This window comes from Conger conger, chromosome 5 (genome assembly GCF_963514075.1).
Source record: "Conger conger chromosome 5, fConCon1.1, whole genome shotgun sequence".
NCBI lineage: Eukaryota > Metazoa > Chordata > Actinopteri > Anguilliformes > Congridae > Conger > Conger conger.
The window spans coordinates 4,047,842-4,075,084 of NC_083764.1; the positions used below are offsets into that span (position 1 = coordinate 4,047,842).

The window sequence follows — 27,243 nt, forward strand, 5'->3', positions numbered from 1 at the left end:
CTCCCCCAGCGATAAGAGCTGCTCTTTCTCCCTGTCCCTGAGAGACCACTCGGTAAAAATGCAGGAATGGAGATTTTTGTTGGGATACGATCGCATAAGGAGGCCATGCGGTCCAAGGGCACGGGGAGGGATGCATTGTGGGAAGGCTTTAAATTCCTTGGGGGAGTTAGTGGCAAATCCGTTAAGAGTGTTAGTGAGAGGGGGGAATGTTATGATCGCGGAGTTCAGAGAAAAGGTTAGGGTGCCCAAGTACTATCCCATGGGGAACGCCAGGCTCGCTTCCAAAAAACTAATGCTGAAAGAGTTAGCAGCAGAATCTGGGGGGGGGGCGGGGGGGCACCATAAGGGGGCAAAGCTGGATGTGGAAATGGTGTGAAAACTGTAAAAATCACAAAGGTAAAATCAAAACAAACCTTTTTATACTGATTAATGTGGCAGAGGGAGTGTGTGTGTTTGTTCCGGGGCGCAGGGCACATGGTTGACAGGTGGGGGGTCCCAGGGTTACCGTGGCGAACACATTCCGGGAACACGGCAGAAAGGGAACAATCGGATTAGCCGGGAATATTGAATTACCACACTGCCAGCTGACCCTCTCAGAGGTCATCTGTCATTACTGAGCGTACAGTAGCGTTAACCATGTTTCTTCCTGGACGCCTGTAAATGTCTCGCCGTAGGGATTCATCCAGTTTTGTGTCATTTGTATAACTTGCTTGGCAAACCTGAATCTGCATTTCTGTCTCTCCATATAATGTGTTTTAAAAGGTTGCAGTACAGTATCCAGGAATAGATCTGAACGCCAGATTCGACAGTAAACAGAAAACAAAATGAAGTGGGATTTCAGTGCATATTGATCACTCCAGCATTGCAACACGTTACAGCACGGGGCTCAGACTCTGAGGGGTGTGTGATGGTGAAGTGTAAGTTCTGGGCGAGGGGCTTCTCAGGAAACCAGGCGCGGGGTCTCACCTTCTTGAGCTTCTTGGTCTTGAGCTCCACCTCCTGCTGCAGGGAGGAGAAGGTCTCCCGGAGCTCCACCGTCTCCTCGTCCTGCAGGAGCATCTGCTGCTGCATCTCCCGCTCACGCCGCGACTGCAGGGCGGAGCGGAGCAGCGTCAGCGCTAGCAACCATACCGCTAACGCTATATACAACCTAACCGCTAACACTGTGCAACCAGCCCGCTAACCACTAGCAACCTAACTGCTAACACTGTGCAACCAGCCCGCTAACCGCTAGCAACCTAACTGCTAACACTGTGCAACCAGCCCACTAACCGCTAGCAACCTAACCGCTAACACTGTGCAACCAGCCCGCTAACCGCTAGCAACCTAACCGCTAACGCTATATACAACCTAACCGCTAACATTGTGCAACCAGCCCGCTAACGTAGCACAACATAACCGCTAACGCTATATACAACCTAACCGCTAACACTGTGCAACCAGCCCGCTAACGTAGCACAACCTAACCGCTAAAGCTATATAGAACCTAACCGCTAACACTGTGCAACCAGCTCGCTAATGTAGCACAACCTAACCGCTAAAGCTATATAGAACCTAACCGCTAACACTGTGCAACCAGCCCGCTAACGTAGCACAACCTAACCGCTAATGCCATATACAACCTAACCGCTAACCGCTAGCAACCTAACCGCTAACACTGTGCAACCATACCGCTAATGCTATATACAACCATACCGCTACGCCATTACGCTGTGTAATACGCTCTGTATTACGCCCTGTATTACGCTGTGTATTACGCCCTGTATTACCCCCTGTATTACGCCCTGTAATAGCTTACATCTGCGTTGAAAATGTTCTTAATTTGTGCGGAGGTGTGGAAAAACCTGTCGATCTGAGCCGTCTCACTCAATCCACTCCACTGTACGGTTCAGCATCGCGATGAATCTTCACTTGAATGCACAGTACAGTTGGCTTCTCAAAGCTTCCACACAACAAGCCTGGCACTCAAAGCCAACAGTAAGCCTGGCTGGCACTGAGTGAACTCTTAACTCCATGCTCAGTGACATTCAAACCTCATTCTGCACCAGGCGCACCAGCTGAACACTAAATCAGGAGAGCGGGACCGTGCAGAAAAGAGAAGGCAGACGAGCTGCTTTAAAGTGCTGAGTTTGCAGGGGTGTGCGTTTTACACATTTCACAAAGGACTGAAGCCTTTTTGGGGTTCAGACCTGGTCTGTTCTCTTCTCCTACTCTGTAAAGCATCTTTGTGATGGCCGTCTGTAAAGAGCACGACACAAATAAAACTGGATTTTTTATTTTTATTTTTTTAATGGCATCAACTCTATGAATGAGACGAATTGCACTTCAACGAAGCATCGCCTCATTCAATTATGTACAGATATGATTGGGAGGAATGGTGCAGGCCTGGACATGTTCATAATGATTATTTATGCGTCTCTGTGATCAAACGGCCGAGAGACTGTCGTCTAAGGGCCTCCCTTTGGCACCCAGGCTGCCAATTATAGAAGCTGGGAATGAAAATTGGATTGGGGATTCAGGCAGCAAACAGGGGCACAGTTCGGAAAAGTGAGATTCCGTTGCTCTCTGCTGATTCAGCCGTGTGACACATCGTTCACAGTCGGAGCCAGAGCAGACCTGATCAATCACACCCAGTGCTAGACTAACATCCCCTCTCAGTACAACACAGCGAGCAATCTCTGAGCTCCCAGCTGCACAGACAAACCACCACAGAAGAAGACAAACCACCACAGAGGAAGAGGACAAGCCACAGCAGAAGAAGAACACACACAAATCATTACAGACGACAAACCACCATAGAAGAAGAACACAAATCAACACAGAAGACAAACAACCATAGAAGAAGAAGACAAACCACCACAGAAGAAGAGAGCCGGTCTCTCACCTGCTCGGCGATCTCCTGCCTCTTCAGCTCCAGCATCTTCTGCTGTTCGTTAGTGTGGTCCATGATGTTCTTACCCCCAACCAGCAGCTTGCTCTCCATGGCCTGGAAAGAGAGGGGGAGGGAGATCATTTCTACCGTCCAGAAATCACACAGCGCTAGGCTGAGCCTGGACATGAACACCCGCTGGGTCTCTGCCTCTCGATGACCCAACCGGGTGACATATTCCACCTGTTAACAACCTGCCGGAAACGTCAGCAATTCCATGAGTGAAAACCTGTGACCACAGTCCTTCGACCTTCACAGGGAAGCCCTGAGATCAGTACGAGCAAAACGTTTACAGTAAAGTTAAAAAAAAAAAACATCGCAGTAAGGAGGATCTCACTGTAATCTAAGTTAGGTAAAGCTTGTGATGTGGGGCACAGGACTCAGGTAATTTGAGCAGCACGTCCTCTTATCGATTTGAACATAAAACATTTTTTAAAATCATTTTTACTCCCTGAACATGTTCGAGCTCCCTCCACACTGTCTATACATCATGACTCAGGTTATGTTGGCACTGATACTGTCCTTTTGTTCGGAATAAGACACTGCTGTAGATTCTCCCAGGTTCTCAGCTCATTCACAGCGCCATAAACAAGAGCGGGGACACTTAACGCTGGTGTCGGGACGTCTCAGGAGAAAAGAGCGTCTCTTTCTGGAAAAGCAGGCAGGATCTCAGCCAGTGATTACGCTGCAGTAATTACCCACTGTCTCAGATACATAAACATCCCAGGCTCAGCCTCTGCAGGGAGCTGATAATCTCTCTAACCACGTCTCTGCCCAGACTGGCTCTCTGCGTGTTTCTGCAGTACGACTGGAGCCCCAGTTTACAACACACTTTCAGCTGACAGACTGTGTGCAGGAAAAGACTTCTGCACAGGTCACACACACACATTACATTACATAAATGGCATTTTGGCAGACACACTTATCCAGAGCGACATACAGTTGATTAGACTAAGCAGGAGACACTGCTCTCCTGGAGCAATGCAGGTTACGGGCCTTGCTCAAGGGCCCAACAGCTGTGTGGATCTTATTGTGGCAACACCGGGGATCAAACCACCGACCTTGCGTGTCCCAGTCATGTACCTTAACCACTACACTCCAGGCTGCACACATGCACACACACAAACACACATTCACACAAACACAGACACACACACACACACATGCAAAGACACACAGACAGATACATACACACACACGTGTACACATACACACACAGACACAGACACAGACACATACAGGCACACACACACACACACACAACAATATAATCGTTTCCAGAATGTTCTTGTGCCCCCTTTCTGGCACAAACATCATATGCTATTATTAGTATTATAATTGCTATTATAAGTCATTATTTATAGTACTAGAATTCATATTCTGCAATATAATACGGCATTAGTCAACTGCTCAGTTGGTGACCAGCTTCATGTGTGGAGTCCTACACCCCAGAAAATCTTTTCATTTTATTTAACATTTCTGAGCGATGCTATCGCACACAAAGCCTTTTTTATATGTCAAATGGATGACCTGTATTTGCCAGTTAGTTGAACCACAGTAAAGTGACATTTCTGTAATTATCAATTTTTCAGAATGACAGGTCTGTGAATCTTAGACTTTAGACTTCTTTGCAAAAAAACAAGATCTTCAGCTAAGAGTTGCCTTCGTTACTCTACAACAAAATGACTATGAATCACAGCGGGAGAATGTGCCACTGGCCAGGGTTCCGAGCAGACTCTGTCTGCGAAAGGACACGCGTTTGTCTCACACTTTGAAATGTCATCTTTATTGTGCCATTTGCCCTCGCGCTGCCGGTCCCGCCTGGGGCTCGACTGCGAAAGAACAATTAAGATCCGTGAGAAAAGAGAAACGGCCGCTCGTTTCTGAAGTGACTCTGGCAGAAAGCCTGCTTGATGGACACTCTATACCCCAGTCCCTTCTCCGCATAACTCCGTTCTCTCCGTTCTTCGCATTGGAGTTATTAGGATGCAGATATTAATACTGAAGTGGCGCTGCTGCTAAACTTGGCTTAGATAGCATTCTTGTTGTATATAAGTATATGAATCGCACCCGGTAATATCATGAAAAATAAGACGAAATGTTCTCTGTGTGTTTTATAAAAGAATGGTGACCTTCAATGCCGTATGGTACCAGTTTGGGGAGCGCGAACAGCTAACGATGAACAAGTAAAACTGCCTCATGATAGCCACCCGTGGGGATGAAAGGGTAGGAGAAATATATGACGTAAGCTGTCTTTGAATGGAATTAACCACGGGGGGTGTTTGTCTGAAGTTCAAGACGGGTGAAAAAGGGGGTTAGATAATGCCGCTCACGTCATCTCGGTCAGAAAAGAGACGGGACAAGATTCGTTAAGGATAGAGGAGGATGAAATCAATCCTCCCTGCGTTCCGTCAAAGGCGAAACAATCTGAGCCTTTCAGAAGGAAGATGTCCATTGTCCCCTCTGCAGATGTTGGGACTCTTTGGCTGTGACTTCCCCAAAATGCCCCAGCTTGACTCAAAATGCCAGAATGAGATCAAAACCACACAGCTGTGCGTGCGCGTGAAAATCAATGAATGCGTAAATATGGTCTACGCGTATATACACGGTAACTGACTGTATGCAAAGGAATCAAAATATAATAATTCCAATATTATGATAATAATTTGTTCTATCAATAAAATGGCTACTTCACATAAAAAAAACGGATATTAGAGACGTTGAAAAAAAAAAAACCGTTGAAAGAACAAAGCACTCCTGTGTATAATTTTGGCGTTGACTGCTGCACTTGTCCTTTGTTTGAAGTGCTTGGTGGAAGAAGAAAAAAAAAAAGCAACATCAACTGCGAATAAAAGAAACGATTCATCTTTGAGGACAGGGGTTGTTTCAAGGCGAAGGCATTCCTCGCGGCGCTCACGTTTTGATCGCCCAACGACGGCACGACGAAACGACGAAAGAGCCGGACACGTACATCCAACGCTCATTATCATATCACAGAATTTGTGTTTCAGATTTCCTCTCCCTGACTGGATTTCCCCTTTTTGTGCTGCATACGAGACGGGGCTAGAAAATATGCAGCTGATGAATTGTGCTGAATCTAACCGGAAAATAATAAAAATACAATACATTCTGAATCTACTACTAGTTACAATGTGGTGTGGTGATTAGGGGTTTTATATTTTAGAAATAATACGCTACGTTTTTTTTTTGTTTTTTTTTTAGCTAAACATGTTTTAACTGTTTTCTCTTTTTTGGGGGATTTTATTTTTACCAGTCGTGTCTTCTATGCTTCCATTTCTCACCGCGAGAGGCTGAAGTAGATATTATATCGCAGAAGCCAAAGGCGACAGCTGTAAGTTCACATTTTGAAAGAGCTTCCCTGCTGGGCTCCCCTCCAGGTGCGGAGCCTGAGTGCGCTTCCTGCTGTATAAATGGATAATCTCTAAAACGGGAATTCTGAACCCCTCAGCTCCGGTGGAGCGGAGACTACGCCAGCGCATGGGGATTGTGGGTAAATGCAGACTCCCCCGAGGAAGAGTGGAAACTCAGGAGGATGATGATGAGGAGGAGGAGGAGCTGGAATATCACCTGCACTGTGTCCTGCATCGTGCTCAGGGACACTTCGACACACCCAGGGTGGAATCGAACCAGGTGTGTGTGTGCATGTGTGTGTGTGTGTGTGTGTGTGTGTGTGTGTGTGCGAGAGCGTGTGTACATGTGTGCCTGTGTGTGAGTGTGTGTGTGTGGGTGAGAGGGTGTGTACATGTGTGCCTGTGTGTGAGTGTGTGTGTGTGTGTGAGTAAGAGAGGGTGTGTACATGTGTGCCTGTGTGTGAGTGTGTGTGTGTGTGTGAGTGAGAGAGTGTGTGTACATGTGTGCCTATGTGTGAGTGTGTGTGCATGTGAGAGGGTGTGTACATGTGTGCCTGTGTGAGTGTATGTGTGTGTGTGAGTGAGAGTGTGTAGGTGCCTGTGTGAGTGTGTGTGTGTGTGAGTGTGTGAGTGAGAGTGTGTAGGTGCCTGTGTGAGTGTGTGAGTGAGAGTGTGTATGTGCCTGTGTGAGTGTGTGAGTGAGAGTGTGCATATATGTGGAGTATTTCTTTCTAAGGAATGAGGGGGGTGGCCTCTTACACACTAAGCCCTGTCCCTTGCCATTTAAGCTGCTAATTCCACTGCATAATCCCCATAATTCCCTTTCCTTATACTGCTCATTTCCTTCACTGCTCACATTGATCCTGGGAACTCCACATACACAACTTACCACCCTAAAAAACCTCCAACAGCAAAACCGTTCCCTTAATGCAACACTGCGGTAATGCATTCACATCCAAAACGACTGGCTTAACAACCAATACAAAAATCTGCCAATAAACACCCGGCAGATATTCAGATATACCGGGGGAATATGACGGAGTAAAAACAGAAGAGCAGCTGAAATCGTGAAGTCTGAGTCAGTTGGGCTCGCAGTGGACCAGTGCCAGAGACCCAGTCACCACGGAGACCACACTGAGCGATCACTCTCGGTCACCACGGAGACCGCACCGCGCGATCACTCTCAGTCACCACGGAGACCGCACCGAGCAATCACTCTCAGTCACCACGGAGACCGCACCGAGCAATCACTCTCAGTCACCACGGAGACCACACCGATCACTCTCAGTCACCACGGAGACCGCATCGATCACTCTCAGTCACCACGGAGACCGCACTGCGCGTACGCTGACTCAGTTGGTGTGGCGAGAACCCGGGGTCATTACCATAGCTGGTGTGAGGTTACAGTGCTAAAGAGGGAAAGGAGATCATATTCACACAGGGTCATAGAGTGGGAGAGCTGGGCTAAGAGGAGTTTAGGAATTTGGCGTTTTAGCTCATAATGGATATGAACAGGGAGAAAGCAGGGGTGGTATTTCATGAAGCAGGATTACTGAGTTAGCTGGATAACTGCACTGAGTAAAACCCACAAAGCAGGATTACTGAGTTAGCTGGATAACTGCACTGAGTAAACCCACAGAGCAGGATTACTGAGTTAGCTGGATAACTGCACTGAGTAAAACCCACAAAGCAGGATTACTGAGTTAGCTGGATAACTGCACTGAGTAAATCCCAGAACGGCTCTTTTTACTTCAGTCCATGTTCCGGATTTGGGAGGATTCCAGGTTTCAGCTAACTCAGTAATCCTGCTTCGTGAAACAGAACCCTAAGCATCTAACTCAGAGATGCTTTGCGAACCAGGGCCCAGAATCAATAACACTGGCCTATACCCAGTCCTCCAGCTTCTTTTACCTTACTCCCTCCTCTAATAAAAAACCACAGAGCAAGAGAATCACAAAACACTAGAAGGAAAAATAACTAATTAATTAAACTGATGAAAATGAAAAACATCTCAGGTGTAACAAACTGATGTAATACAAAGCTGTTAATATGTTGCTCCCACAAGAAGACAGGGCAGGTTTAAGTGATTATTATTTTAATTATTTTGTTAAATGTAAAAAACAAGCTGCATTGTGTTCGTCTGCTCAGACAGGCAGTCCAAAGACTATTTTTGGGGAGTGTCAGCTGAGTCACGCTGAGTCCAGCTCTCTGGCCGCTGACATCAAGTGTGTGTGTGTGTGTGTATGTGTGTGTGTGTGCATGTGTGTGTGTGTGTGTGTGTGTGTGTGTGTGTGTGTATGTGTGGCTCTGCGTGTGCGTGTGTGTGTGTGGCTCTGTGTGTGTGTGTGAGGGATGGGGGCGGTACAGTGTGACTCAGGGGGGGTGGGAGGGGGGCTATTGTTCACCGATGCGAAAAACACACACCTCATTCCAACAGCGCGATATGAGTCCCTCCCTGACCCCTGACCTCTCAGGGGTGCACTCTGGCACAAAGGCCATCGTTCGGAAGCCAGTATGACATCATGAAATCCTGTCGAAGCTCACTTCCATATTTAGGCGACGGGCAACGGAGGCACGACCCCCCCCCCCCCCCCCGCCAGGAGGAAAAACACAAACAAACGGGCGAGAGAGTGAAGCGGACCACGGGGAGCGGACCGAGGAAACATCCACAGCGGCCGTCCTCATGTTCACACAGCCCGACCCACGGCTGCTTCTGCACCACTGAGCCGCACCGGCCCACCGTCTCCCAGAGGCCCACCAGAACCAGACACATTCCACACAGGCAAAACACATTCTCCTCATATCTCCGCTGTCCTCTTTCATGAGATTTGGCTACTCCAAATATGAGCACTGACTGTGAAATCAAAGATAAATGAATAACAATAATAATAATAATAATAATAATAATAATAATAATAAATGAAGTGGGGAAAAAAACTACTTTGTCACACCGTCTTCAATTTCAGAATTCTGCAACAACAAACATGTAAAAATAAGGATGTCTCGTTAGTACGTGGAGAGCCGGCAACAATGCCAGCAATCCCAGAACAGGAAGTCACTGAATGCAGCCCCAAGGAATCCTGGGTAAGCATAGAGCTAAATTTAAACTAGAACCGGGGGGGGGGGGGGGGGGCGGGTTAGGATGGAGAGAGGGAGCATCTGTAACTGAAATTATATTACCCAGGGGAGTGGGCTTATTATATCTCACCTCAGCAAAGAGAAAACAAACAAAAGAAGAAGAAAGAAATCAGGAAAACGAGTCATAGACAAGGAACGAGGACTCGTTCTCTCCGGAAAACAGCTTCAGGAGGCAAACACACGGAGGGGCGAGTCTCTGCGGTGAGTAGGCATGGCCTGCGTGTGACTCACCCTCCTCCCTCGCGGGAAGGGTCCCAGCACGTTTTGGGGCTGAGGCGTGAGGCTCATCGAACGCCCCCGGGGGACGATAAAACAGGCTGTGAGGTCACAGCGGTGAGGTCACCTTCCTGGAAGAGAGCAGAGCGGCGCTCAACCAATCATGAGGAGTATGTCAGCGACAGCCAATAGAAAAACCCCAGCAGTGATCGGTTCCTGGATACTTCCTTTCTGCAAAACGTAAATGCAGAAAGTGTCAACCAATCATTGTCGGCGTTGTTATGTCAGCTGCTACCAGCGTAGCCCGTGATTGGCGGAGCTTCTCTCTGCTGGTGACATCACGACCGTCTCGCCCCTGTTTCTCTCAGCCATCCCTGCCAGCGGCTCACGGGCTGGAGCGTTGCCATGGTGACCCTGGCTTCCTGCCCCGGGGCAGCTACCGTATCCCCCGGCGACAGCTCTGCCGCGGGCGGCCGGTGAAATATTAAGGAGGGCGCCGGAACCGAACCGGGCCTGGGCCAGGGAGGAGAGAGAGGAGCTGCAACACGATCGACAAAACACCACACACACGGCACCTTAAAGTCACCTTATAACAGCTCAAAGTCACCTTATAACAGCTAACGGTACCTGAAAGTCACCTTATAACACCTCAAAATCATTTTATAACCACTAACGGCACCTCAAAGTCACCTTTATAAGAGCTCAGTCACCTTATAACAGCTCAAAGTCACTTTATAACAGCTTTATAACAAAGTCACCGTATAACCCCTAACGGCACCTCAAAGGCACCTTTATAAGAGCTCAAAGTCACCTTATAACAGCTAACAGCACCTCAAAGTCACCTTATAACAGCGCAAAGTTGCCTTATAACAGCTAATGGCCAATCTAAGTCACCGCTGTGTTTATGTGTTCCCATGAGGCAGGAGGTGGACACGCACTAACTGAGCACCGCTTCACAGCTGAAGCGGTTATGGAACAGCATTGGACACCAGGGCGTTGCAGGTCTGAATCAGCGTCGGGGGCACGGCTGTGCCACGCTGAATCACGGTACAGCGCTCCATAACGACAGCTCCTGTAGACACGGAGTCTCAGGAATAATAAAGTAAAAATGTAATTACGTAACATCAGTGCAGACACAGGCTCCGGTGCAGAGCAGATTGAATTATCTTTATCTCCTGGTGTTCTTCAGTATTAGCGGCAGAGCCCTTTTACCGTCTACTTCCCTTAATATCTCCCTCACTGTACGGCCCTCACACATAGCAATATGCTTCCTGTTATAAAAGCGCTTATAAATAAACATGAGAGAAGTTCCTGGAATGGTACAAATGCTTGTTGCTGTGGGTGCAGTAGGTACATAAAACTGTACACCCCCAGACAGCAATATATTATTCAATTCATTTATTATTTTTTCTTGGAAAAAGCACTCATTCGTATGCAAAGAGAACATTACTGTACTTGCAGGGAACATTTGGGAAATCCTTGAAGAACAAAAATGTAGCTCCACTGTCACTTTATTTCAGAGAGTGTAGATAACAGCATAAATTTAAATAATAGCTATGATATTTCTCCATTTTCTCTGAGAGAAAATGTCCACGGTTATCCGGAAGGTTATATACAGTACGTGCTTATCTGAGTAAAACGATGACACGCCGTTCAACCAGAGAAGAAGAAACATAATATCACATCCACTGATTGTGTCACTCTAAACACACTAGAATATCAGTGGATACAAAATGTCAGAGTGACCCTTAAGGTGACTGCAAAATCTTTGTGACCAAATTGTCGGCATCTCCAAATAAGGTCTCTTGCACTCCCACTACTAAATTGAGGTGGGCTATAAGATCAGGGGCAATTTGTGTCAAATTGTCAATTGTCCCCAATTGCTGGTTGGTACCTTGCATGGCAGCCAATAGCACTTGTGTGTGTGTGTGTGTGTGTGTGTGTGTGTGAATAGGTGAATGAGAGGCATCAATTGTAAGGCGCTTTGGATAAAAGCGCTGTGTAAATGCAGTCCATTTACCATGTAAATGTAAATGTTGCTAGGACATGCTGAAAGTCACTAAATCTGGTGACAAATTAGTCTCCCCTGCTCTATTTCCCTCTGTCAGCAACACTTGTTCACCCTCTCAGTCTTCCCCTTTCTCACCCTCTCTTTCTCTCTCTCCCTCATTCTATCTCGTTCCCACTCCCTCTCTCTGACTATCAATCTCTCTCTCTCTCCCTTATCAGCACCCCTCTCTCCTCCTCTCTCTCTCTCCTTTAGTAGCTGAGGCTGACAATGCAGATTTTGTCTCCAACCCCCCCCCCCCCACCCCACCCCACCCCACTCATCCATCTTTGATCCTTTAACCCACACGTTACCCCCCCGCCCCGATGTTAACATGACTAATTAACATTAACGTTGCCGTGGCGCTTGTTGCCGGGGAGAGGGAGGGGTTCAGGGTACCGACTCCCTTTTTTTTTATCAGATGAATGAAAGAGGCAGAAACCGCCGGCAACCTGATTACCCAACCAGTGAGGAGCGCTAATGTTCTACCACTGCAGTGGCTGATGAGAGAGAGAGACAGCGAGGGAGAGAGAGAGAGAGAGAAACAGAGACAGCGAGGGAGAGAGAGAGAGAGAGAGAAACAGAGACAGCGAGGGAGAGAGAGAGAGAGAGAAACAGAGACAGTGAGGGAGAGAGAGAGAGAAACAGAGACAGCCAGGGAGAGAGAGAGAGAGAGAGAAACAGAGACAGCGAGGGAGAGAGAGAGAGAGAAACAGAGACAGCCAGGGAGAGAGAGAGAGAGATAAACAGAGACAGCGAGGGACAGAGAGAGAGAGAGAGACAGAGAGATACACAGAGCGAATGATTGCATTATAGAAACCTGTTCAGGCTTCATGGGGGGGGGGGGGGGGGGGGTTAAAATCACAGAGGCGTCTCTTCAAAGCCGGAGTCAATCACGCCGTGGGCTTGCAGGCCGAGGGTTCCTGAGAGTGCGCTACAGCGCTAATAGAGCATTCCCTTTCATTGTGACCGAGACGGAGACCAGAGTGCCTCCCAGAATAGCTGTACTCACCCCCCCCCCCCCCACCCCGACATCATACCCCCCGCCCCCAACCCCAGCGCGTCGACACGCGAAACCAATCAGCTCGCATTCCCGGGCAGAGCCATCCAAAAACGCAAGGCCCCCTCTCCACCGTTAGGGGTGTATTCTAATTCAGCCCCTCCCCAAAAACCACACACCTCACCTGCTCTTATGCTACTGCTGCTGTCGGGTGGCGCTGAAACGCTCCACGGCACACAGAGTGCGCTCATGAAAATAATCAACAATAAATAAAGATGCTAATTAGTGAAAAGATTGTAGGAATTAAACAAAGATTTAACATTTTCTGAATTTTCACAAGGAGGGAGGGGGTACCTCCCCAACAGCGCCCACCCTGACCACACCCCTTGTGGTTTCACCAATCACATCGCAGCAGCCGCTGTCACTCTCTGAAAGAGGGCGGGGCTTGGCGGCGCGGGTGGGGCTTGGCCATGCGTTTGGAGGCAAGGCGTTTGGTCCCTTAATAAGACACAAATGTTCCAGACTTCCCTCCTCTTCCATTCTTTTTTTGGCCTGAGATAAAAATAGACGGCTTCCCAGAGATGACTGTCACAGAGCAGAGTTATTAAACAGAGAACGAGCTTCATCTCAATACTACAGCACTCAGAGACCGTCAGCAAGGAGCAGTTTCACACACACAGAAACACACACACAGAATAACACACAGAAATACACACACAGAAATACACACAGAAACATACATACAGAAATACACACACAGAAACACACACACAGAATAACACACAGAAATACACACAGAAACATACATACAGAAATACACACACATAAATACACACAGAAACATACATACAGAAATACACACACATAAATACACACAGAAACATACATACAGAAATACACAGACAGAAATACACACAGAAACATACATACAGAAATACACACACAGAATAACACACAGAAATACACACAGAAACATACATACAGAAATACACACACAGAAATACACACAGAAACATACATACAGAAATACACAGAAATACAGACAGAAATAAACACAGAAATACACACACGCACCTGACAATTTTTTTAACTAAATCTAATTGTATTGTATTTGTTAGTGGGGGCTCTGCTTGGGTGCCCGTTTTTAGCATCCTCCCCCCCCCCCCGCCCCCCCTTTTCCCCACAAATCAGAATCCAGTGCATCTCCAGCCCCGCTCTCCCTCCGCAGTGAACGAACACCATTTGTGCCACGGCTTGGAGTCCTTAATTCCAACACCACACAGTTCGATGACTGCGAAAGACTGCCTGCCTGTGTTCAGGCCCCAGGGAATCACAGTGACCTGTTCCAGACGGTCTCTCCAACCAGAGCTGGTGACAGCCAGACCGTTTCTATCCTCATTCATTCATATTTCAGTTGTTCACTTGACACGTTCATCCAAAGCGACTTACAGTTATTAGACTAAGCAGGGGCCAATCCCCCCTGGAACAATGTGGGGTTAAGGGCCTTGCTCAAGGGCCCAACAGCTGCACTGATCTTATCGTGGCTACACTGGGGCTTGAACCACCAACCTTCCAGGTCCCAGTCATGTACCTTAGTGACTGTAAGTCGCGTTGGATAAAAACACCAGCTAAATAACTAACGTAAGGTAATGAGTAATGGCCGACGGCTATGCCAACGCCAGGAGGCTCATCACTCCCAGGAATAAAGTTATGAAAAGTGCAAATGTACAAATGTTTGCTACTGGGGTGGTACCCCATAGGTACATTACATTACATTATTACATTATTGGCATTTAGCAGACGCTCTTATCCAGAGCGACGTACAGTTGAGTAGACTAAGCAGGAGACAATCCTCCCCAGGAGCAATGCAGGGTTAAGGGCCTTGCTCAAGGGCCCAGCGGCTGTGCGGATCTAATTGTGGCTACACCGGATTCAGAACCACCGACCTTGCGTGTCCCAGTCCTTCACCTTAACCACTACGCTACAGGCCGCCACAGGTACATAAAATTGTACCCCTCAATCTTTCAAATAAAAATGTACCTCCACTGTCAGGTTATCTCTGAGTGTGAGTGTGGGTTTAACACCGTGTTCATCAGCAGCTCGGGGGAGCACGTCAGGTGGGAGTGCGTCACCACGGCAACCGGGCAGCAGCCTCCTCCACCAGTCCCCCGTCTCCGGTGTGAGAGCTGAACCGTCTCTCAGCAGCTAAACTCTAACGACAGCACAGAGTAACCAGGAGCGCGCTAATTACACCAGCCACTGCAAGCTCCGCATTATTCCGTTGTTCTAGAACAATCTGCAGACACCTCCTTCCGGATAATTCCGTTGTTCTAGAACAGTCCGCAGACACCCCCGTCTGCGGTTCTGGAGATCAGTGAATGAGCACGTACACAATCACAGTCAAACACAACACAGCTGAGAGCCTGAAGTCTCAATTTCATACACACACGTACAGGACCTGAATCGAGAGGTTCATGCATGAACACCTACTCTCTTCACATGTGAATATTTTCATTCACATGAGAACATTTTAAATGTGAAAGTGTGATTTCAAATGATCTGGAAGGGCACTGGTCCACATTCCTGAGGTCTGCGTTCTTCATCAGGTGCAAACACACCGTCTGACAGGAATGATAACGGGCCTCTTCTTCTTCTTCTTCTTCTTCTGTTTCACAATCCCTGACCCCTCCTCTTTCCCGAAACACACGAGCAGGGGAGGTACTATTAACAGTCCGTCTTCCATAATGCATGGGCACCCCTCCCTCACACAGGACAGAATATGCCCCCCCACTCCATGCTACTGTTGACTCATCAATATTTCAGCACCCCGGTGCTGAGGGCTGAGGGGGGGGTGGTGTGATGAGCCCCCCCCCACCCCCACACCCCCCCACCCCACACTGAGGAAGCAGTGCCTCGCAGAGCCTTTGTCTGGATTGTCTCTCAGTGGCTGGAAGCCCTTATATGGCTCACAAAGATGCTCATACTTATGCACCCCATAATACCCCCGGGGCGACTGTGGGCACGCTATAAAGCATGCTAACTGACGTCATATTACTACAGCTACGACTAATAATAATACTGATAATGACAATACTGTCACCATCATCGAATTTATGGTTAGTATGACAATGGTTATGATAATGATTATTCTCATTATTATTATTATTACTGTTTATATGCACTCTATTATTTTATGAATCAGTATGTACATTTTTATAACATAACAACATTTCTATGTCATACTTTATATGAACAAAAATGAATATAATGATCTGAATGTGTGACCCTGCTGTGCCACCCATGCCAGAGCAAAGAAATCAGAGAGCAGAAAAAGATCCTTTCAGCAGGTTTAGCGGCTGATCTGTGATCTAACACGGGTAAACGTGTCAGACAGACTGGATGGATCTTATTTTTGGCCCCGCTGAGTTCAGGGTGAGAGAGGCAGGTCATTCATCTCGTGACAAATATGAAGATCTGATAAGAGATACACAGACATGCGCGCTGCATTTACATATTATTTCTGGGCGAATGAAACCCTGGAAGAGCCGCTTAGTCTGAAGGTGAAAAGACGACAGGCTTTTAGCCCGCTGTAGGGTTCGTCAGAAGAGGAATCTGAACCAGTCAAGAGTGATTGATTTTTTTTTGTTTAATGCGTTGGTTAATTCTCCCTGGACAGCAAAACACGTAAACAAAGCATCGCTCTGATTTATCGTGAGCTGCTCCTTACATAAACCATGAGCTGCACTCTCACCCTCTCCAGAGCTCTGCTCGTAATTTCACCCATTTCTTGATCTGGGGCTTTGACTTTTGTGAGATCACAGATTCTGGAGCTTTGACTTTTGTGAGATCACAGATTCTGTGGCTTTGACTTTTGTGAGATCACAGATTCTGTGGCTATTGACGTTTGTGAGATCACAGATTCTGTGGCTTTGACTTTTGTGAGATCACAGATTCTGGGGCTTTGACTTTTGTGAGATCACAGATTCTGTGGCTTTGACTTTTGTGAGATCACAGATTCTGGGGCTTTGACTTTTGTGAGATCACAGATTCTGTGGCTTTGACTTTTGTGAGATCACAGATTCTGTGGCTTTGACTTTTGTGAGATCACAGATTCTGGGGCTTTGACTTTTGTGAGATCACAGATTCTGTGGCTTTGACTTTTGTGAGATCACAGATTCTGGGGCTTTGACTTTTGTGAGATCACAGATTCTGTGGCTTTGACTTTTGTGAGATCACAGATTCTGTGGCTTTGACTTTTGTGAGATCACAGATTCTGTGGCTTTGACTTTTGTGAGATCACAGATTCTGGGGCTTTGACTTTTGTGAGATCACAGATTCTGGGGCTTTGACTTTTGTGAGATCACAGATTCTGTGGCTTTGACTTTTGTGAGATCACAGATTCTGGGGCTTTGACTTTTGTGAGATTACAGATTCTGGGGCTTTGACTTTTGTGAGATCACAGATTCTGGAGTTTTGACTTTGTGACATCACAGATTCTAAAGCTTCACCAGATACTCCATTCCTCCATTATGGACCACCCTCACTGACTCTAGCCATCAGGAGGTTCTGGTATTGAAGGTATCTCTGGTCTTGAACGCTGCCTTGACCACTGGAGAAAGGGCAGCATGGCAGAAATATGTGTGTGTGTGTGTGTGTGTGCATTTGTGTGTGCATGATGGGAACAAGAGAACCGGATGCAGAATAGTAGGGGCCTCAGTCCATAGCCCCATTATCGCACAGAGGAAGACAAGGCCCACTCTGTTGCCCCCGCGCCAGTACCAACGCAAAATAAAAGTGCCAACAGGGATGAGGAATGTGCAATTACACAACGCCGCCCGACAAACCGGCCTTCGATCGCCGCGCTCCGAGCTTTTCGGACCGAACCTCTCCGCGCATCACCCGTCTCCATTTACACACTCGTCTCCTGCATCTCAGCTGATGAAAAATCAAATGCGTTTCCCGTTATTGTTGTTCTCATTTTCATGATCCGCCCGAGATCAGTAAAAAGTTTAGTTTATTGGCTGTTTTCTCATTCCGGATAAAATGTGACTGGCTTGGGCTTCGCGTAGAAGTGTATTTTGGGAAATTGCATAAATGAATTAATCAAACAAAGTGTCGACACTGGGGAAGATTTCAGATCCGTTTGTCACAGAAATTGAACATCATGTAATACATTGCCAGGCGCTTCAACATCGCAAAATGCATCGAAACTGTGAGACGCGGGTATAGAACTCTATATCGACACTCATAAGTGAATCGGTTCCCTTATCTTTTATCGATTTCCGCCGCTTAATAAAGAAAGCTGCTTAATAGACAAAGTCAAACCCAGCTTCTCTCAAGAACCTCGATCCAAAGTAATGTTCAGCCAGAGACAACAGATACAGTAATATCAATAGCTACTTAACGCTGTCCAGTGCACTGAAGACACGGCGCGTGCTCCGTTCAAAATTACTGTTTTCGAATATCAGGTCAAACGAGGTTTCTAACGAGGTTAGCCTAGATTCATAATCCTCCACGGCCCGAAAAAGAAGTTACCGGACCTGGATTACGTTATTGTAATTAACCCACAGATTTCTAAAAATACATTTTGTTTTTGGATTATTGACGCACTCCCAACAGCACTACAAAGTCAACACGCCCCAAAACTGCCACAGCTGTTTAATAATTTAGCGCTGGCGCACGGGAAATCAAATGGCTTCTGTGCCATTTAGGACACATATAGAGCCTTTTTACCTTGCGTACCAGGTCCGTTTTCCTTAATAATGACACACTCTCCTCTCGAGAATCTGCCCGAAATGAGTATCAGCACGCTCAAACAAAAGGTTCCGAAAAAGGTACACATGCTTGTTGCCGGGGCAGTACCCTATAGGTACATAACATTTTTACTCTTGCCAGTAATATATACTTAATTTGTAAAGAGAACATTGCTGTACTTTCAGCGTGCATTTGGGAATTTGATCCTTGAAGAACAAAAATGTTCCTCCATTGTCACTTTATTTCTGAGATTGCACTTTGGATAGCAGACAAATGTATTTAACAATGACACACTCTTCACACGAGAAACTGCCCAGACCGAGATTCATGTAAAATGGTAATTGGCAGCCTGTGAAAAGTGAACGGGAGTTTGGTACATTGGCGCTTAGTGCAGCGATGGATATGAGCGTGTCTGTGTCAATGTCGAAACATGTTTCCCCTTAAAGGGCTTCATTGTTTACGGCTCTTTGAAGCGGCGAGGCTGGAAGCACAGCTGGCCGGAAAACTACAGGCGCGAGCCCCGCGGAGTCGGAGAGAGAGAGACGTCCTTATTATTCATTTCACAGGAAGCGCTTAAAACAAAGGGGAAGGACGCGGGATATGGCGAGGTATTTAAAAAAAACATGATGTCAGTCTTTCCCATGTCCTTTGGGATAAATTTCACCGCAGCCGCGCATGGAAGACAATAACAGACTTCGCGAGTTTCCAGTCTCAGTTTTGCGCTGGATTCTAATACCGGCACAGTGCGAAAACACCGTGTCTTATTTCCCCGCTTATCTGACCCAGAAACCGTTCCAGGAATAGACAGCTGCTGCCAGGGCATACTTGGGCACAGCTCTGCTGCTTCCAGCGGCAAGCGGTTTTTTAATTTTTGAACGGAGAAAAGGTATACCAGTTTCAGCACAACAGTTTGAGAAATGGAACCCTGTGATGCCATAGAAGAACCCTGTCTAGTTCAAGGTTTCATTTGGTCCCAAAATGGTTCTTCATTTGGGAGCTTTCTCACGTCACACCTAGAGATAGAGGGTTCTATAAAGAACTAAAAAGGGGTTCTCTATGGAGACAAATTATAGAGCCACAAGCCATGGTTAGTACTTGGACAGGAGAAGTCTCGGGAAAACTAAGTTGCTGCTGGAAGTGGTGTTGGTGTGCCAGTAGGTGGCGGTCTCCCTTCTGGTCAAATTACCCCCAATGCCCCAGTGGAGTAAGGACACTGTGCTGTAGGAGACGCCGTCTTTCAGATGAGACGTTAAACTGAGGTACTGACTCACTCCCACGACTCTCTTCCCAAAGAGTAGGGGGTTCCCTGGTGTCCTGGCTGAATTCTCAACCCTGGCTCTCGTCCCCTGACTCAGGAGGCAGAAACACTGTTCTCTCCCTCTCCACCCTCAGCTGGTGTGTGGTGGGCGTTCCAGCGCAAAATGGTAGTGGTATCTGATGTCTAGTATTACTCCAGAAACAGCAGAACGCTTGACTCTGCCCAGCGGTGAGAAAACCAGCAGCTGTGCAGCTTAATGCCCGGGACAGATGGCAGAGCTGATTGGCTAACAGTAGATGATTTAATTTATTATGAGCCACAAAACCCCTGGAGAAAAAAAGAATAAAAATGGAGAACTTCGACACAGTGAGGACACCAATTTCCTTTTGCACTTGACAGCCTTTTTCCTTTTGTGTCGCTTCTTCTATGCATCCAAATTAATGACTCCAAATCTTGAGTTAGAGGTCACTGTATTAATCACCTTTACATGAATAGAATGTGGGGCCAATGCTGCGTGTATGGTGATCTTTGATTTCCTTCTGGTTTCTCCCCGATTGGCTGTTCCCATCTAGGTTACTATGTTTGAAAAAGCCACCGATTTTCACTCACCAGTACCAGACCAGCTCTTCGAATTTGCATGTAGATTGTGGATTTGTGGATTCCCACTAAATTACCTTGTTGACTTTGTGTGTTTGGCCTTAGCTTGTTTGAATTTCGATTCTCAAGCTAGCCCCTTCGGGCTTGTTTGCTGATTGGATTTTGTGATTGACCGCAGGCCCATTACGTTCAACTCTGATTCTCGCCTTAGTGCTCCGAGTCATTTTGCCCAGTGAACTTTGTGTTTGTTTGACGCTGATTCATTTAATTTGACCCTAACTCTCGTTTAACCCCTCTGCTCAGCGTATAGAGACTCCGGTTTGTTAGAGTCTCACAGCTGGGCTACACATCTGTCCACTGGGACACTTTTTGCTTGTTATTTTTCCTAAATTATTATTATTTCTAAAGATGACTCCAGGAGGAAGTTTAAATCTCCAATGGGGCTATGCTATATTCGGACTAAATTATGGTTTTAAAGGTTAATGTTACATTATTGGCATTTGGCAGACGCTCTTATCCAGAGCGATGTACAGTTGATTAGACTAAGTAGGAGACAACCCTCCCCTGGAGCAATACAGGGTTAAGGGCCTCGCTCAAGGTCCCAGTCATTTACCTTAACCACTATGCTACAGGCCGCCCCTATGCCCCTAATTAGTTGTCGTATACGGTTTACTCCAAATGGTTGTAATTACCCTCAAATTAAAGCTGGCAGTCTGCACTGACATTTGCATCCATATGGAGTGAACGATGTAGGACTTACAGCCCTCTAAAAAGGTGGCACTCTCCAAATACCCATGGACAGCACTGTACTGTATATCATTACATTTAACAAAAAGTCCGCCTCTCTGCAATATATTCCAGAATATTCCATTACCAGCAAGGTCATTCGTATGAATGTGATCCTGAGCTGTGAAATTGTAGGCGCTGCGCATAAATAAAACAGAATCTGTATCTGAAGAGGACAAACCGCTGCCCCTCCCTCCGGCCCAATCACACGAGCAGCCTGAATGACCTTTGACCTTCCCCCAGGGTCACAAACAAAGGGGACGGATCCTTTTTAAGGTCTAACAGGGCCAGATTCTTCAGCTGTGACCACACACACTCACATGCCTAAACACACACACACGTGCACACACACCAATACCTAAACACACACACACACACACACACACATTCAGATACACACACACAATTTGTTTGTGTTACTGCCACTTCACATGTACAGCAAGAAAACATCCATCAACTCTCAAGCTGGGTGACCCCTTAATGATCTCCCATGACACTAAGTGACCACATGTTTAGGGGATCGTTCAAAGGTTATACTGCCCCCAACCACACCCCCGTGACCGCCCCCACACCTACCCTAAAACAGCCCACCCACAGACACTCAACTAGTCTCATTCCAGAGTCCAGACCCACTTCAACCCTTTTTGAAAGAGCCCCACAGTGGGTTAGCATAGCATAACAGTGATGTCCTTGCAGTGGGTTAGCATAGCATAACAGTGATGTCCCCACAGTGGGTTAGCATAGCATAACAGTGATGTCCCCCACAGTGGGTTAGCATAGCATAATAGTGATGTCCACCATTACCAGTGATAAAAAAAAAAAAACAACCAAGAGTGAAATCTGGAGCAGTCCTGCTTCGTATATGACTGTGGGCCAAAATGTCCGCTTGTTGGCAGACCCCACATGGAGATTTAATTAGTAGGTCGTGATTAATAATTAACTCACTGAGGCATGACCTGCCGAGCTAAGCACACTGACTGAGAGTGCATGTGGACACTGACTGAGAGTGCATGTGGACACTGACTGAGAGTGCGTTCACTACATGTGAAAGGTCTGAAATATAAATATATGATGGACAAAACCATTTCAGGCAATATGCAAAAATTCCCTTCGAACAGAAAGCAGGTCATTCCTTCAACCAATCAATTGATCAATCAACCACTCAATTAATCAATTTTCATATGGGGCTCTTTTCACCGAGACCGGTTAACAGCTAAAAGACAATTAGCCAAACGCAGATAGATCTGATATCAGCTGGAAGCAAGGTCCAGACTCGGGGCGTGGAACAAGACAAGCTCCCAGAAATAAGGTGATGAGGTGTGGTGTAGTGGTTACAACACCGGGGTCCTATCCAAAATCACAGCCCTTTGACATCCCACGCATAGCAGAAGCCATTACTGGGCCTTCCTCTGCGTGAGACTGAGAAGACCAGTACAGGACACCGGAAACTCAATCCTGAATGGCTGGAGGGTGGGTCACGTGACCTCCGATCAGACCAATAGGACGCAGGTTTCATTCCTGACTGCCACTCCACTGCTAAGCTCGGCCACAGCGCTTCACCTGAACCGCACCTATAAATATTCTGCAAAATAAATGTCAGGATGAATCGATTTTTTGTAAAAATAGAAGATGTTTTTCAGGAGGTTAGGTAATGTGCGCAGGCTATAGGAATCTGCTGAGCTGAAGAACAACACCAAAACTGCTGAGTGGGTATGTATGAGGTGCTGCAGTGGTGTGTCTGTATTAATACACATATTAACACTTCCACATTTATTAGATTTTCAGCTAATTAGCCGCACCGGGTGATAGGAATGGCCCTATCATGCTGCCTAGCAACCAGCGTCTCATTACCTATTTTTTCCAGTGCCAGGAAATACATTCTTGAAGGGGAAGTTTAAAAGAGAGGGAAGAAATATTGCCTAAAATCTGTACCAAACGTCCCTCTTTCAAATGTAACTTCCTTCAACACCTTTTTTCACCCCAGTCTGAGCCAGTCTGCGACAGTCTAAGACAGCTAAGCTTTTCACGTTTGTTTTGAAATATTGATTGCGTTATTTGTAGCCAATTGTGCTCCCATCTCCCAGAACGCACTGCTCATTTGGCCACACCCCTTCAGTGTCTTAGCATAAGGTATGTCCACCATTGAAATGGACATCGACTGAAATCCACATAGCAAGCCGTAAAAGCAAGCAAGCTCTCTGCACAAAATCTGGATTACGTCGACAGCTTAGCTGGGGAATTCACAACAGACACATTTCTATTTATAATTATATTTTCATTGAAACACCAAATTAATGTTTTGTTCTTGGGAAAATAGACAATTCAGCAGAGACAAGGACAACATGCTAATTGCAGCATTCACACGGGTTGAGTGTTTAGTCGAAACAGGGCTGCTTTTTGTCTGTGGAGTATTGTCACTGACAATGAGAACCCAGGACAGCTGCAGTGAATGGAGAGGCAGAGTGGGACAGGGTTCGTACAGAACACAAAACAGGGAATCGAGAGGCAGAGTCGGACAGGGTTCGTCCAGAACACAAAACAGTGAATGGAGAGGCAGAGTCGGACAGGGTTCGTACAGAACACAAAACAGGGAATCGAGAGGCAGAGTCGGACAGGGTTCGTCCAGAACACAAAACAGGGAATCGAGAGGCAGAGTCGGACAGGGTTCGTACAGAACACAAAACAGGGAATCGAGAGGCAGAGTCGGACAGGGTTCGTCCAGAACACAAAACAGGGAATCGAGAGGCAGAGTCGGACAGGGTTCGTACAGAACACAAAACAGGGAATCGAGAGGCAGAGTCGGACAGGGTTCGTCCAGAACACAAAACAGGGAATCGAGAGGCAGAGTTGGACAGGGTTCGTCCAGAACACAAAACAGGGAATCGAGAGGCAGAGTTGGACAGGGTTCGTACAGAACACAAAACAGGGAATCGAGAGGCAGAGTTGGACAGGGTTCGTACAGAACACAAAACAGGGAATCGAGAGGCAGAGTCGGACAGGGTTCGTACAGAACGCAAAACAGGGAATCGAGGCTTTGCGCTCCAGGCAGAACCGGAAATTACGCTGAAAGTTGCAGTGTGAAGTAATCACGCATTCACTTGGTTATTTATTTCAATAACAACTAATTTGATGATTTACCCTAAGTCGAGGAAGTAATTTAAGGAATTAGGGACTCTACACGGCACTGGAGTGAACAGCTGCAATTTAATTGACAGCTGATTTCACACATTTGTAAAGCCTACACTCATTCACTCAGTCAGCCCTCTGTTCAACTGTCGTTTGAAGTCAATTATGGGTCCACTGATTTTTCAGTGAATTCGATTTTTCATTTCTTAAGTCTTTATTTTCAGTTTCACCTTATTTCTGCTGAAATGTCATGTCCTCTGCAAGGCATGTCATTTATGAATAGCTGAATACTGTACATATTATGAAAGTGCATTTGTAAATCATGCATCTGGAATCATAATTCATAACTCTATAGTCCCTAACCTGAAGATAATTATGCCCAGTCAACGGACCAATTCATTTATTTTTGCATTTACACCCTTTGACAGAATAATGTTTAAAAAGCGAATAGACTGGTATTAATGTAAACACCTCTCTCTCCCTCTCTATAGGAAGCGACCGCAGAAATATTAATATATCAGAACTGATGCTGAAGAACGAATATTCCCAAAAACTAAATCCACATCTCTCTCTCTCTCTCTCTCTCTCTCTCTCTCTCTCTCTCTCTCTCTCTCTCTCTCACACACACACACACACACACACACAGGCACACACCCACCCGCACGTGTGCACACACCCCCACACGCACGCACACACTCACACACAGACACAAACACACCTATACTCACACTCTCTCACACACACCCACATGCACGCACATGCACACAAACACACACATACACACACACACACACAGTCATTGATGGGTGTAGTAAATGAGCAGGGCCGTAACCCTCACCTTGAACTTGGCGGTGAGCATGTCGGTGGCCTCCTGCTCCTTCCTCAGGTCCATCATCATCCTCTCCTTCTCCTCCAGCATCCTCTGCTTGTCCTCGGCCACCAGGCTGCGGTCGTCCCGAATGGCGGCCTTCTCCAGCTCCAGCTTCTCCTGCTGCTCCTTCACGTAGTCCTCCACATCCTTCTCCACACTGTCCTCCTCCTCTTCCTCCCCCTCGTCCTCCTCCTCCTCCCCCTCCCCCTCGCCCTCGCCCTCGATCAGGCCCTCCTCCTCCTCCCCCGGGCCCTTCCTCGCCCGCCGCCCGCTCCTCCTCTTCCTCGTCAGCATGCCGCGCTTGTCCAGCTGGGCCCTGAGGCGCGCGATCTCCTCCTGGAACTCCCTCAGCAGCGCGTCCTTGGGGTCCTCGTTGACGCGCGGCTTGTTCCGGATGTTCTTGGCGCGGTTGGCGTAGCGCAGCGTGGTGAGCGTCTCCTCGTAGCTGCAGGACGAGGGCCCCAGCGTCGCCACCATCACGGTCTTGGCGTTGCCGCCCAGCGAGTCCTGGAGGAGGCGCGTGAGCTTGGAGTCGCGGTACGGCACGTGCGTGCTCTTCCCGTCCACCAGCGCCGAGATGACGTTGCCCAGGGCGGAGAGCGAGAGGTTGATCTTGGCGGCCTCCTTCAGGCGTTCTCCCCGGACGCCCGTCTTGCTCTGCCGCTCGCTGCCCGCCAGGTCCACCAGGTTGAGCTTGCCGACCCGGATGTGGTTCTGCCGGTCCGGGCCCATCTCGCTGCACTCCACCGTGATGACGAAGATGGCGTGCGACCGCGAGCTGTGCTCGTTCATGTTGGTGAAGCCCACCGACCGCGTCTGGTTGCCCACGTTCATCACGTGCTCGATCTCCTTCACGTTCTTGGTGACGAACGAGGAGAGGTCCTTGATGTAGACGCCCGAGTCCGGGTTCTCCTTCAGCTCCAGCTTCCTGGCGTGGTCCTTGCACAGGAGATCCCTGATCTCCTCCTGGTAGATCTCCAGGTACGAGGCTCTCACCAGGTACTGCTGGTTCTGCGACCGGGATATGTGCGTGAAGATGTGCTCGAAGGAATTCGGGATGACGCCTCTTTTCTCCGGGTCCATCCACTGCCCTTGCATTGTGTAGGTTTTTCCCGTGCCCGTCTGGCCGTACGCGAATATAGTCCCGTTGAAACCCAGCAACACCGAATCTATGAGGGGTCTGACGGTCTCGTCGTAAAGGTCGCTTTGTTTGGAGCCGGCGTCGTACACGGAGTCAAATGTGAACGTTTTTAGCAATTCCCCATGCGGCGTCTTCGGATTCCTTAGCGTTACCTGCCCCAATTTGACGTCCATGTTCACTATACTTTCGTAGCCCGTCGCTTCTTCTTTTCGGCTGAGTGGGCGGCATCGCACCACCACTTTCACCGTCTCGCAATTCTTATTCTTTGACATCTCTGCAGCTACCCGAATACAAATTCAACCCCCGTTTACAGTTACGGTTAAATTCTGCTGTCACCAAAAAAAAAGGCTGAAAATCATATGATATCACGCGACGCGGCGGCACCGTCTGTCCCGTGCTCCATACGCATCGTTACTGCCCAGTCTGAAATGAGCAAACCGCAGCCGTTTAATAAAACAAAAGACAGCCTTCGCTATTAAGGACGTTTACGCGAATGTATGAATGAACCAGCCGTTTTACCCGAATGCACCATCGAGACGCCTTTCAGTGCTACACAGACGATGTAGTCCTTAGATGCTGGCAACGCCTATATTCCTGCCGTCGCCCTGCCCGTCCCTTAGCCGTAAACAGCTGGTCCTGCCCTGGAAAGGGGATGCGATGCTGCGACTCTCCCTGCGTCGGCAGCTGCCACTGGAAGAAAGCGCTATCAGCCACGCGCTCTCGCCCAGCCCACCGACAAATTACCTCATCTTCGCCCCCACCCAACATCAATGCGGACGGCGCAAGTCGAGTCTGGGAATTGTAGTCGAAATTCGTTCAGCAAGAAAGCAAGGCTAATCTTTTTTTTGGGTGATAATAGGCAATGGTTTCTTTGTGCTAAATGTGATTACACTATAAAACCATTTCATTGTATTGTTTTTGTTTAACTATAGCCGACCCGAAAGATGCCTGTTGACGTTATATAATATAATTTACTTGCATTATCTTGTGAGCCTACTATATAAAACCT

General features: G+C 47.5%; 1 protein-coding gene across 1 annotated transcript in view; it reads right to left on the reverse strand.

Annotated features, from left to right (window-relative positions):
* Positions 1–26,954, reverse strand: part of LOC133129303 (kinesin-like protein KIF3C) — a 41,401-nt gene extending 14,447 nt beyond the window's left edge. Inside the window, exons 1-3 of the mRNA XM_061243282.1 lie at positions 25,061–26,954; positions 2,885–2,986; positions 967–1,089 (exon numbers count right to left, since the gene is read on the reverse strand). Of these exons, the coding sequence (XP_061099266.1) occupies positions 967–1,089; positions 2,885–2,986; positions 25,061–26,506 (1,671 nt within the window). The 5' untranslated portion in view covers positions 26,507–26,954. The remainder of the gene's footprint in view (positions 1–966; positions 1,090–2,884; positions 2,987–25,060) is intronic.
* Positions 26,955–27,243: the final 289 nt, after the last annotated feature.